The sequence below is a fragment of the Pseudochaenichthys georgianus genome, chromosome 1, assembly GCF_902827115.2.
Source record: "Pseudochaenichthys georgianus chromosome 1, fPseGeo1.2, whole genome shotgun sequence".
NCBI lineage: Eukaryota > Metazoa > Chordata > Actinopteri > Perciformes > Channichthyidae > Pseudochaenichthys > Pseudochaenichthys georgianus.
The window spans coordinates 17,521,977-17,535,352 of NC_047503.1; the positions used below are offsets into that span (position 1 = coordinate 17,521,977).

Consider the following 13,376-nt stretch of genomic DNA (forward strand, 5'->3'; position numbering starts at 1 on the left):
ATAAACATTGTGGAACAATGATGACAAATGGGAATGGATGTGGCGGTAAAACTGACACAAAACAACAACAAACTTTTGCCAGCCAATGGGAGAGTTTCATCAGCAGCACGTGGTAAAAACCACCAATAAGCGGTCAGCTCGAGATACCAGCGAGCCGTTTCCCATCAAGCATTTCGCTTCCGCAGCTCGTGGAGAGCAACTGCGCCAACTCGCCTCGCCTCGCTCTCAAGGCTGCGGGCGTCTTTGTCCCGCGAGATTTCAAAGTCTCATGTGGGCGAGCCTCCAGAGCAAGTCGGACAAAATGACTAACCATCATGCAACGCACTAGCAAGACGTTGATCGCAACTGCGCAGGTCTGCGCAGGTCTTGCTTGTCTCAAACAAGCCTACTGTCATTTAGCCCGGGGTTCCCAAACTTTGCCACCCCCCTGTTGCAATTTTTGCAGGGGCGGTCGTGTGATTTAAAAACAAAACATATTAAAAGATTGGCATCAAAGGACACATAGATTGATAAATATGCAGTTATTAATAACATCTCAAATTTAAAAAATGTAACTTATTAAAAAAATAAAAATAAATCCCCTTTCCCTCAAACTTTGCGTGACCCCCATGGCGCCCCCTGGCGGCCCCCCCACTTTGAAAAACACTGATTTAGCCAAGAACCTATTTATCAATAATAAACAACATTTTTGGCTAACACAAGACACTCTCAGTCGCCATTCATAGGTACAGTGTCCCAGCAGCAGCCCGTTCATTTTCTGTCCTCCACAGTCCACACACAGGGAGCTGCCTGACACTCGGTCGTCAGCGGGTTTCAGCTGCGGGGAGGAGGATGCGTGCCTCTCCCTTCCTGCTTTCTCAACAAACGTCGGAGTGAAATTTAAACCACAGAGCGGTCAGTAGTGGCGAACACAGAGAACCCCCGGGACCTGCTGAATATTGACGGAGCTGCTCGTTTTCCGTCCCATTAATCCGGTGTGAGGACAGTGGACTGAGCCCCGGACTCGCTGGTTCTCCTGCACAGTACCATGGGCCGCGGCTCGGTTTGGAGATAACAGTGAGTGTGAGACAAAATGGTCTCTAAGGGTTTGGAATAAGACCATAACAGCGAACATAACAGCGTGAGACACAAGTTTAACGCCATCATGATTTTAGAGGGAAGCTAAATCGCTCGTGGCAACTGTAGGAATGTGGATCGAGAAACAATTTCCCCACGGGGATTAATAAAGTATATCAAAAAAAGACCTGCGCAAGGATCGATACATAGGAAACACCTAATACTTTAATCCGTTATTTCCTCCAATCCCCTGTGTGTTTGGCAAATCAAAAATATTCCTTAGAAGAGCAATGTTTTAATAAAATGTATTCAACCGATGCTTGCCCTGGGATGTCTATTTAGGGCGTGAGCCTTTAGTCTACTTTTTCCAACAGTGTAACCTTGGAGTATAACTCTCCCCAACCTCCAACTAAACTGTCTGCAGTACAGTTGCATTGGGGTAAATGTAGGCGCCAGGTTTTCTGTTATAAAAGAGACAACATATCTGGTTCTGCGCATACATTGTAGTAAAACTGTCCATTGTGAGTGTGCAAATTGATGCCCTTGTTTCCCATCAGCAGATTCTGACTGACAACAGTTATGAGACTCCAATGGACATGGTTCCCTTGGGCGCGCTGCCAGGAGAGCACCCCCCCTGATCCGGACCAGGACAGGGAGAAGATCTGGGCGGAGCTGTTTGAGGAGCTGGACGTCAACAAAGATGGACACATCGACCTCCTTGAACTGCGGACAGGACTGGCAGGCAGGGGACTTTCCAAACGTTCTGTGGAAAGGGTATGACACCTGCATCACACACACACACACACACACACACACACACACACACACACACACACACACACACACACACACACACAAACTTTTGCAATAATTTGTTGCTAGTGATAGGGTCATTGTTAAACCAACTCTGTGGTTTAACCTGTTGTACATGTGTTTTTGTTGTGAATACACGCAGTCTCTCTGTCTACTCTCAGTCTGTCTCAAACTGTTTGTTTTGGTAAGAAGACTTACTGTACTTACTCCCATTTATTTTGCATGTTGTCATTCAAACAGCCGTAAAGCTATGGAAAAAGGTGTTTATACCCCAGAAGTGAGGTGGCATAAAATGTCTTAATTAATGTGGGAATGGGTTGGATCACATGTGTCAAACTCAAGGCCCGTGGGCCAAATCAGGCCCTTGGTGGATTTAATTTCGGCCCGCAGGATAATTTTTAATTACTATTAGATCTGGCCCACCGGTATTTTGCACGCACACCTTCACTCAATCCTGAGGGTTTCCTCAGCTCAGAGCCTGACCCCAAACATTGATGAACTTGCACCCAAGATGAGAAGCCAAGTATCTGGCTTGAACTAGCATCACAGAGCAGCACACTGAGTTTACATGGATGTTTCCTTCTGCACTTTTCTTCTTGCGACAACAGGGCATGTTTGGTTTTTTCTTTGAGGGAAATTATTTTTTTGAAGCTGTTGTTGGCCTCTGGAAAAATGTAATCATAAGAAATGACTCCGGAAAAGCTGCAGATAGAGCCATAAGAAATTAATGCAACTGATTATTTAATGTTTAATGTTGTTTTATAGGCAATCATTTAAGCTTTGTTAGTTCCAGGTTTAATATGTGCAATAAGTTCATTTCAATAAGTTTTGCAATAAACATTGAACCAGTCCGGCCCTCGACTAGTACCCATTTTTTTATTTTGGCCCACTGTGTATTTGAGTTTGACAACCCTGATGGTTGGGTCATACAAACCCATGACTTTACCCAGGAGACTAGGGTTTGTTTCTATGTGAAACAAAAAGTCAACCCTTGACTGATTCACGATGAGAGTCCTTCCCTATCTGAAGAGTTAAGAATGAGAATGAGTCACTAAATGACACTCAAAAAGCATAGACAGTGCAAGTCAAATACTCTTAAAATTGGCGTGCTATTTATACATCTGTCCCTGACATCATGTTGCATTTGTGTGTATGTGAATATATATCACTTACATTGTTGGGACATCAACAGGTTTACACTTTTTGGGACAAAATATATGTTGCCACAAAGTACCTTTTTTAAAGTTAAAGTTTTAGATTGGTTTAGGTGTGTGTGTGTGTGTGTGTGTGTGTGTGTGTGTGTGTGTGTGTGTGTGCGCACGCACGTGTTTTCTACATGTACGCGCGTGCGCACGTGCGTGTTTTCTACATGTACGCGTGTGTGCGCGCGTGCGTGTTTTCTACATGATAAGGGCAGCATGTTGTCTATTTTGGTACAAGAAGGAGGACTTTGTAAGATGAGAATGACGACCATTCCCATGGTCCTACACTTGATCTCTTTTCACATACAGATCATTGTCCAGCTTTTCTTCTTGATAATTTTGTATTGGTTTTGTTTACATTCTTATTTGAAATTTGTATTTTTTCAACCAAAATGTATTTTGGTTAAAGCTGATACAAAAGTTATTTAAAGATAATGATTCTCTGAACTTGCAAATTGATACAAATACAACGGGGGGGGGGGGGAATGTTCACCTTCTGGTTGCATTAACTACAACCAGTAGACTTGTGCAACGTAGACAGTTAGGGAACCACTAATTTAGACTGAATGTCAGACAATGATTTATATTTGTCTGGGACCACCTTCTGAAAATATTTAATAACAGGATTTCATCAGAGGTGAAAACTGATCTTTTTAGGAATGTGTTGGTGGGCTTAATTATATATTTTTTATTTCAGTAAAAATAATTGGCCAGGCAGCTCTGACCAGTTCCATGTGGGCATATTGGGTTTCTTACTGTGACTTAAGCATTAAGCCGTGCTTAAAACGTACCATCTGGCAAACTGTAACTTTTTTGACCAAATATCTCTTCAATGCTAAGAACTTTGTTTTCATTGACCCTTCTCTTTGTGTTTTCAGATTGTAAAAGCTGGTGACACCAACCAGGATGGAGTACTGGATTTTGAAGAGTTCACACAGTATCTCCGAGCCCATGAAAAAGATCTCAAACTCATGTTCAGGAATCTGGACAAGAACAATGACGGTGTGTAGCAGCCAACAGTTAGAACAATAATTAATGACACAATAACAAAGTATTCACATTGAGATATTTTCTTTCCATGCTATTATCTCTCTTTCTTTAACTGGGTCTGACTGGTGGGTATTTGCAGGTGAGATTGATGCAGCGGAGATCCAGCAGTCTCTTCGCACCGTTGGTGTGGAAGTCAGCCTCAAGAATGCCTCCAGGATTCTGCAAAGGTCTGCACACAAATATTAATATCTTATATAACATCACATTAGGATCTAAAATAAGAACATCAACAAACATGGCAATATTAACAACTCAACAAATGTGTGTGCATCAGCCTAGTTCTTTTCCTTCTGGGCTGGCAGGCCGTTTTAAACATATCTTACCTTGATATTGGCTCCACTGACAGTGTGTTTGTAATATAATGGACTGCTTTCAGCTTCTCTCTCTTTAAAAGTGAACACAATAAAGCCACTTCCTCTTAAAACAGGTTGTTCCCCTAATATTATTCTTTGAAATAATGTCACAATTACAGACTCCGAAGATGTGTCTTCTTTTCTAATGCTGTTTCTTAATGGCATGTTTAATTTCCTAAGTGAAGACTAGGGTTTTCACAACTTTCCTTCATCTAGAATAGGAAGTGCTGATTACTATAACACATTTTTAGAACTAAATGTTCCGTTTAATCACAGTAGGCAGCGCATCTATTGCTTTAATGTCTCAATAATAGTTTTAGTTTTGTCTTTTCAGTTCCTCTGATAGGTTATTGTGGTAAACCAAGACATGTCTTCTCATACATTAAAGGATTCCTCATTGCCATTTCTGAATGATTGATCCCTCCTCTGTAACACATTTGGTACTTGAATGATCCTAATGATTTTCATTATTTATTCCGGTGTTTGTCTCACAGAATGGACAAAGACGGTACCATGACCATTGACTGGAATGAGTGGCGGGACTTCTTCCTGTTCAAGCCCCTCACCAACATGGAGGACGTAGCACGCTACTGGAAACGTTCAATGGTGAGGTCACACCAGGCCCGGTTCCAGAACAAAATGACTCAGGGTGCATCTGAGATTAGAGAGGGTGCAGTGGTAAAGTGCTATTTTTATAAGTGGGGAGTGGACCTAACACCCTCTAGGGGGGTCCTCACCTCCTCTGCGGGGGTCCGGGGGCATGCTCCCCCGGGAAGATTTTTTTTTTTATTTATATTGAAGTTAAAACCATCAATCTGGTGCACTTTGAGAGCAACATTAAGAGATCTATGGATCTATGTGCTCTTTGCTTGATTATGCCTTCCCAGTCCCTTATCACATAGCCTATAAGAGCATGGCGCCAGTTGTTGTAGCCGTAATGTCCCCATGATCTGAACTGTTATTACCTGCAGTAGATGCAGTGTTACTGCTGGCGATAAGGGCTGGTTGTTTTAACAATTTTCTGATGTCCATCATTGACTGCTGTGTAAGCACCTTGCAGATGATGAATGTGCAGCGGCACAGGTCACGCGCACCTGACATAATAACGTTACTTACCGTTTAAATTGATCAAATAAATGCAGCAGACAATGCTATTCAACCACAATTACAATATCTTTTATTTCAACTATATTCTTCTTCTTATTACTACTATTGTTAGTAATAGTAGTCAACATTTAATATTTTTCACTTTTTTCTTTTTTACTTTTCATTTTTCAAATGAGGGTGCATAATGTTAGGAGATTTAGTGGACAACTCGTCCGCTTTCTTAAATCTCCTCGCGTCCCTACACAAGCCGTTATCTTACAGGAAGGAAACCCAGAGCATACAAGTAACCGTTTAACAATAATCCATTTTAATGGTAATATACAATGCAATATGATCAAATACATTAATACAGTACAAATTACATACAGTTCTGTGGGATCCCATAATTACCTGTGCCAGCGAGAGGAGAGAGAGAGAGGCACACCGCGGGGTTCCTGTCTAAATACTTCGCTGACCAGAGGAGGAGTTATCTGCGCCCCCCTTCCAGACCAGTGATTGGCTGCCCAAATTAGTATCAACAGCTCACATCTTAAGTTCCCCAATCCCAGTGGCTCAGCTTCCTTATCACAGGGATCTGAGATGACTGTATGTTAACTCCACACCTTCCCCCTCTTCCTTTTGTCCTCACAAAACCAAATGTTCACAGGCCCCAAAAACAGTTCACAGTTTTCTCACCCAAATCATTTTCCCTTTTTAAGCATCTTGATAGTTTACTAACATGAATACATACAAATATTTCCTCACAATTCCCCCTTTTGGTCTACACTTAAGAGACCAACTATTCCAAGACAATCACATTATAACCTGGGATTCAGACTATTTAAACATTCAGGCATGGCTCCACATATCAACTTCATATGACCGTGTAGAAATACCAAAATATGTAAATAACTCCATACATCAATTCCATTACTTAGTAATAACAAAGTTAATAAAAACCTTCAATCAGAATGATTGAGTACCGCTAATCGTAATAGAAAATCATCTCTACTCAGTGTTTAGACAAATCGTTTATCAATAGCACAAAAATAAACATACCAAAAAATATAGAAGAAAACAGTAAAATAACATCCAAATAACATCTTTTATCATTTATCCTTCAGTCCTCCTTAATCATCAAATTACAAACTTTAAAAATAGCTTGCATCTCAAAGATTTGCTCCAAGACCCTTATAGTAAAAACACATTTAAAATGTTAGGATTATTAGAAATCCACCTGAGGTATAAAATCTGGATTGTAAAGGTCCAGTTGAAATTCACAGTTTAAAGTATAACCTTCACAGTGGTGATTGAATTAATCTGTAATCTGCAAAATTGCAGTGTCTTCAAGCTTTAACATTACTCCACGTATACTTCATTACGCTTTAGTCCAAAGTAAGGCACTTATCAATACATTTATTTTAGTCCAATACATGGTTCAAAAATCTGGAAAGAAGAATCAGACATTTATTGCGTAGTGTGAAAAACCCGAAAAGATATATACATCTTCTACATTCTGAGTGTCAATTTTCATCAACTTGTCATTCATTTCGTGGGGGTCCCCATGGCGCAGATGCCGTGATTGAGCCCCACGGATCTGAAAGCTGGGCGTCGTACATCAACACGGAGTCATTTACTGTGGAATATCCTACTAGTGTCTGGGGAGCCTGGAGGGCGGTTTTGGTCATCTTTCGTATGGCTAGTTTAACTACAGTGACCAAGCAGATTATCACAATTAGCACAACTAGGATAAACATTGAAACGGTCACTGCAAATTTAACCAACCCCGCACCCCACGATCCAAAAGTTACAGTTAAATCCCCAAGGGTAAACCCATGAGTTTCATGCAACTCTTTTATCCCCCTGGCGGTATCATGAGCCATGTCCATTATTTCAGGAGTAGCGTCAGAGATGAAAGAACAACACTCAGATCCAATCACCTTGCATGTGCCCCCCTGGGCGGCTAATAGAAGATCCAGTGCCATACGATTCTGTAATGCTACCGTCCTAACCTCCTGTAATTCTTTATGTTCGGCTAACATGGCGGTGTTAGATGCATTTAAGTGATTTTCCACTACTTTGGACAATGCTACAATTTCCTGCTGAGAAACATAAATACCGTACAATGGTAACAATAGACTAGCCATCCGCTGTCCTTTTGTAATTGACCTGCTGTTCCTATGTGGAGAGGGAAGTATAGCTGCAATCTCATCAGCCTTTACTTCACGGATTAAAGGGATTAGATAGGCCAGGTAACAGGTGCCATAGAAAATGTCATAAGGCATACAGCCATAGGCTCGGTCCCCACAAACTAAGTAAACCCTCTGTGCTGTGGGAGGGGCGTTCTGGCTAACTGCACCGTTATTACAGTATTACAGTCGCTGTGTCCCACGTCTGGAGAGGTAAGAGATCCTCTTTCATTTTGGAAACAGATGGACACATTCTTCCACTCATGTACCACCACTGGGGGCACATAGACAGAGCAGTCACGGGTAGGGGACTTACCTAAGGGTAATGGCTGTGAACAGTCATGTATTTTAACCACAACTGAGTCCACTGTTCTGGAGCCAAACCAGGGCACTACTGTTACCAAAGCCTCAACTAATAAAGATGGAGTGTGTGGTTGCAGTGTACATATTGGACTGGCAAAGTTAACCGAGCAATTAGTCTGGGCTAGAGCTAATTGGAATCTGTATTCAAAAGCTAGGTTAATATATTTCTTCACATATATTAGTCTCAGGACCGTCAACTGTTTGAAGCCCTCTGGCAGGTAATCTTTATTTACTGTCTCAACAATGAGCGAGATTAAACCCTTGTATTTTAGAGGTTTCTCAGAGTTTATTGGGTACGATGGAGTGTAACAATCCTCGGCATCATCTCCAATGCGGGATGATATGTCATTCCAGCTAACATAACTAATCAACTTTTGAGAAAGGGATTGGGCTAAACAGAATGTACGGATTCTGGCAGGTTTTGGCACAGCCAACAGTTACTAACATTACGTTCGTGTGCATAGTCTAACATTAAACTTATTGCCGAATTGGTCTTAGTTAGTTTAGGTGGAGCTATTAAAGCCTTCTTTGGAAAACGTGTTTCATGCTCTGGTTCAATAAATGCACATCCGGTGACCCCCGAATCGGGAGCTTTGTAATCTGGTTTCCTTGTCGTGCACTGGGACTCGTATTTTAACTGTTCTGCCGTGGTACACCACAGTTCTGGGGGCATATTTGCAATGGTGTTGAGTATTATTCTCACCATCCGTGGCGAGACCCGGAACTCCTGATACTGTGTCCTTGGATACGCTTTCCACACCGTGGAGTAGCCCCCCTTGTTAAAAAACACAGGGTACTTAATAACACAGTTTGGTGAGTCACATATTGCCAACTCAACTGAGGGTGAAATGCACCCTTATGCACCCCCGTAGAACCGGGCCTGGGTCACACACACAATATATAATAACAGTGATGATAACATACAGTTCAACAAAGAAAACCAGGAAAATGGCCCTTCCAGTAGATTGGCATGACTGACAGACACATATAGCCTTTTCTTAAACTATTTCTATTTTACTTTCTCCCCTTTATCATCATAATTTCTGATCCTCTTTCCATTCACCACGGGTTCAGTAGATGTTGGATATAGGAGAGCAGCTGACAGTTCCTGATGAATTTACTGAAGAGGAGAAGAAGTCTGGCTATGTGTGGCGGCAGCTGATGGCCGGAGGCATTGCCGGATGTGTATCTCGGTCCGGGACGGCCCCCTTAGACCGCATCAAAGTCTTCCGACAGGTCAGTTAGCAGTTATGATCTCATCTCTTCGGTCAGTCTGAACCACAGGACTATTCATGCTGATGTGTTTAGTGGTGTTTTCTCTGACTCTGTTCTCCCAGGTGAATGGTTTCATTGAATTTAAAGGGAATGTGCTGAGCAGTTTTCAGTACATGATCAAAGAAGGAGGACTGCGGTCGCTATGGAGGGGCAATGGAATCAACGTGCTAAAGATTGCTCCAGAAACTGCTATCAAGTTCACAGCTTATGAACAGGTAGAGAGACCTTCACTTATGTTTAGTATTTTTTTTTACACTTCTAAACATTTATTCATCTTCAATCTCTATCTCAATTATTTTCTCTTACTATTATCCAGGCTTTGGCAGTGACTTCAGATTCTCTTTGTTATTCTCTCTTATTCAGTCCATAAGAGTTGTTGTTACGTTTTGACAAAGCCAAGCTAGATGTTGCCCCGTGTCTCCAGTCTTTATGCTAAGCTAGGCTAATTGACATTGATTGATTGGTGTCAATCTTCTCGAAAAGTGAATGAAGCATATTTCCTTAAATGTCTTTCGATGTCTTAAGACATCGCTAAATCTATTTTCTATCAATTTGAAATGATATTGTCGTCTGTCTATGATGAAGCTTTGGAAATTAGCCTTACTCTATCTATCTTTCCCTATATAACTCATAGATCAAGAAAATGATCCGTAGCAGAAATGAATCAAGAACTCTGAGGCTTCATGAGAGGTTTGTTGCCGGCTCTTTGGCCGGAGCTACAGCTCAGACAGCCATCTACCCAATGGAGGTAATATCAGGGTAATAACCACATTAAAACAACATTCATACTGTGTGTAGTGTCAAGAAAAATGCATGACGAGAAAAAAAAAACGTTCCTCTTTCTTGCCATATCCTTTCCATCTCTTCTCTTTTCCACACAGGTGCTGAAGACCCGCCTAACACTAGGAAAGACAGGCCAATACTCAGGAATAGCAGACTGTGCCAAACACATCCTACAGAGAGAAGGTGTAGCAGCTTTGTACAAGGGCTATGTACCCAACCTGCTGAGTATCGTCCCTTACGCCGGCATCGACCTTGCTGTCTATGAGGTCAGAATGCCACTAAGGGCAGAAAGCTGTCGCGGTGCATCTCATTACTGTGTATCTTCTTCTCACTCCCTCTGCTCCACAGACTCTGAAGTTTGCCTGGCTGAACAGGAACCAGGGTTTAGCTGACCCCGGGGTCATGGTGCTGGTCGGCTGCGGTGCCGTTTCTAGCACCTGTGGACAGCTAGCGAGTTACCCTCTGGCATTGATCCGCACTCGAATGCAGGCACAAGGTCAGGATTACTGTGGTCACACTAATAGATATGGATGGTTATTTCTAAGTAACTTTATTGGGCAACGGTGATACTCCATGACTTTAAATGTCATAAATTCTCAAAGTACTTTGAATGCTACTGGAGGAATAAATTACAAAATATATTCCCTAATTTGATGGTAGTGAGGGCCAGAGTTCAACTCCAACACACTGTTATCTACTCTGATCTTTTTCTTAATTTTTTTTAATGTTTTTATAATTTGTTCAACTATAGATCCACTCAATTACCCATACATATGATGCTTTTATTCATCTGTATGTATTCTAGTAGCATGTTAAATGGCAAATCCCAACACTGTTAAACTGTAAATTGAGGCCCCTGTTATTATTTAGCTAAACGAATAAAGCATGTGTGTATCTTAATTTACCCCTGACTATTTACAAGGCATACTGTACATATTGGATTGACATACCTCACTGTGAACGCTTGGTTTACAAACCTTCGGCAGACATTCTTATAATATATACAATAAATGTGACCAAATCTTCACTGAAACACATTTTCTGAGCTTTGTACTCCAAACATCATCTACTCAGGAAGACTGCAAGATGCTGTGGAATTATTAAGATGTCATTGTAATAATCAAAACATTTTTGTCATACTAATGTTTCCGTGTTTTTTTTTCTCAGTACGTAATTTTTGGAAAAAAAGGCAGTTATGTAATTCCAGACTTATGATGTCTTTTCATGAAACATTAAATTCAATACTATGCTTTTTGTACTTATTGAGCTAACCAAGTTGTGAGAAAACCGAATGTGTTGGTGGAGCTCAACTTTTTTTCTTCCCTCAGCTTCATTGAAGGGAGCCGATAAAGCCTCCATGGTGGCCTTGCTTCAAAACATTGTGACCCAAGAGGGTGTGGCAGGACTTTATCGTGGAATTTCCCCCAACCTCCTGAAAGTCATCCCTGCTGTCACCGTGTCCTACGTCGTCTACGAATACACAAGAATAATGCTGGGAGTGGACATTGAGGGTATGATGGGGGGGAAAGGGAAGGGGTAGGAAAGGTTTTAGATGGTGTGGGGTGGCTTTCGACAAAAGCACGTACAGATCTGTTGGCTATGCATGAGGAAATTGGCCTTGGCTATGGATGGATTCATGCTCCTATGACCTATGATGATATGAAAGATGAACCATTAAAGGAAAAGAGAAAAACAACAGATTGGAATGCCCCCAAACTGGCAGCTGCTGTGACGAGTTTCACGTGTGATGTGTGATGTATTGCATTGCAGCGCATGCCAGAAGTGGTGTGAATGATAATCAACTCATGCTACTGCATTGACAGATGAAGACTTGTATGAACTTGCCTGAGATCAAACCGGTACCAAATTTGGAAGTCATGTTACATTCCTACAGCATTTTTTTTTCCCTCTTAGGTAGTAGATAGAGAACATACTGGATTGCTAGGAGGACTGATTCATCTTCCTCTTCTGTAAGCGAAGGGAACCTGAAGTCGCTGCTCATCGGTGGCGTTAAAGAGTCCGGACTTTGATTGAAACGTCTTAAACAAATGTTACAAATACTACAGGTGGTGTAGTCTACTTTTTTGTAGTGGGTATACGGCGTATACCAGCGTATCACGTAGACTACACCACTGAGATGAGGTGTAAAACAACAACAAAAATGACTGATCCTAACTCTTGAATTACAACTGAAAAAGTCGATCTTCTCTTTCCTGGAAGGATTACTACTGAACAAAAGCACGACGGAGGACATTATATTCTACTGGAGTGGAGCTTCCAAAGCCATATCAAGAAGCGTAGAGGATTCATAATAACCTCTCATGCAAATGCTCATGTTTTATAAATGTTTCTTTGTTTGAAACACACAACGGGGTCCAGTGCCACAAAGTATTTTTAAAAACTATAATGTATACGCACAATGTGCAGGTTTAACACCATGACAACGAGTTTGCTTTGTATGTATCGTGAAACATAAGGTTGAGAATGAAATGTAAAGCCAATTAATTTTTGATACGTTTCATTATTTATTATGGAAAGTGGCAATAAATGCATGCATGGTGCTTCTGATGTTTAATAAATGCCTCTGAGCTTTATCTGAAGAACTGAAATGAAGTGATAGCTGTCTGTAGGCTAGCCTGATGACATAACTGTGCCATGGTTTAAATTGTGTCCTTTTCATTGACTGCCACTTTGCTCAGCCTGTTGGCCTTCTGTTGCCGTGCAACTGCACCAAGGAATTTCTTATCCTTAGCTCTTACACCTGTCCATTTCACATTGATTCACTTAATTACTCTGACTGTGCAGTTTAACAATACCATAAGCAAATGCAACTGGAATGGCAAAAGGCACAACTCACATGCAGACCTGATGGTTTCCTAACAAATAGGATTGAGCACATCTTTTTGGTAAAGCTTTATTTTACAAGTTTGTAAATTCATAAGTATCTATAAGTGCCAAATAAATAAACAAGTAATTAAATGATCTGCTAAAATGACTTAACGATTATTAATAATATTGTTTTATTATTGGTTATACAATGCAGTTACTTGAATAATGTAGTCAAGCCCCCTTATCTGCTGTCTTTATTTCCACCTCCGTGGTTAATATATTATTCCATTGTGTTTAGCTCCTATGGTTTAGCTACATAATAAATCAGTAATGCCAAGTACACAATTATGAAACTCTAAATGTTATGAATACCGCCC

At 41.1% G+C, this 13,376-nt stretch overlaps 1 protein-coding gene across 3 annotated transcripts; it reads left to right on the forward strand.

The window, feature by feature from the left end:
- The first annotated feature begins 622 nt into the window (after positions 1–622).
- slc25a23a (solute carrier family 25 member 23a) lies at positions 623–13,144 on the forward strand. Of its 3 annotated transcripts, XM_034101687.1 has the most exons (12): positions 623–1,056; positions 1,617–1,830; positions 3,950–4,073; positions 4,201–4,288; positions 4,969–5,080; positions 9,190–9,348; positions 9,450–9,602; positions 10,022–10,135; positions 10,269–10,436; positions 10,519–10,666; positions 11,499–11,681; positions 12,085–13,144. In XM_034101687.1, exons 2-12 carry the CDS (start codon positions 1,636–1,638, stop codon positions 12,093–12,095), a joined length of 1,455 nt encoding a protein of 484 aa, XP_033957578.1. In that variant the 5' UTR covers positions 623–1,056; positions 1,617–1,635; the 3' UTR covers positions 12,096–13,144. The 3 variants fall into 3 exon arrangements, with proteins under 3 accessions (XP_033957578.1, XP_033957497.1, XP_033957415.1); XM_034101606.1 differs by having other exon boundaries at positions 1,614–1,830; positions 11,499–13,144; XM_034101524.1 differs by having other exon boundaries at positions 11,499–13,144.
- The last annotated feature ends 232 nt before the right edge of the window (positions 13,145–13,376 follow it).

What these genes read in the sequence shown, in the direction of transcription:
- slc25a23a (XM_034101606.1), top strand. Translation starts at nt 1,636, where the DNA reads ATGAGACTCCAATGGACATGGTTCCCTTGGGCGCGCTGCCAGGAGAGC. An exon ending in GCCTCCAGGATTCTGCAAAG is followed by an intron (nt 4,289 to 4,968) that starts GTCTGCACACAA and finishes TTTGTCTCACAG; the next exon opens with AATGGACAAAGACGGTACCA. An exon ending in CACTCGAATGCAGGCACAAG is followed by an intron (nt 10,667 to 11,498) that starts GTCAGGATTACT and finishes TTCTTCCCTCAG; the next exon opens with CTTCATTGAAGGGAGCCGAT.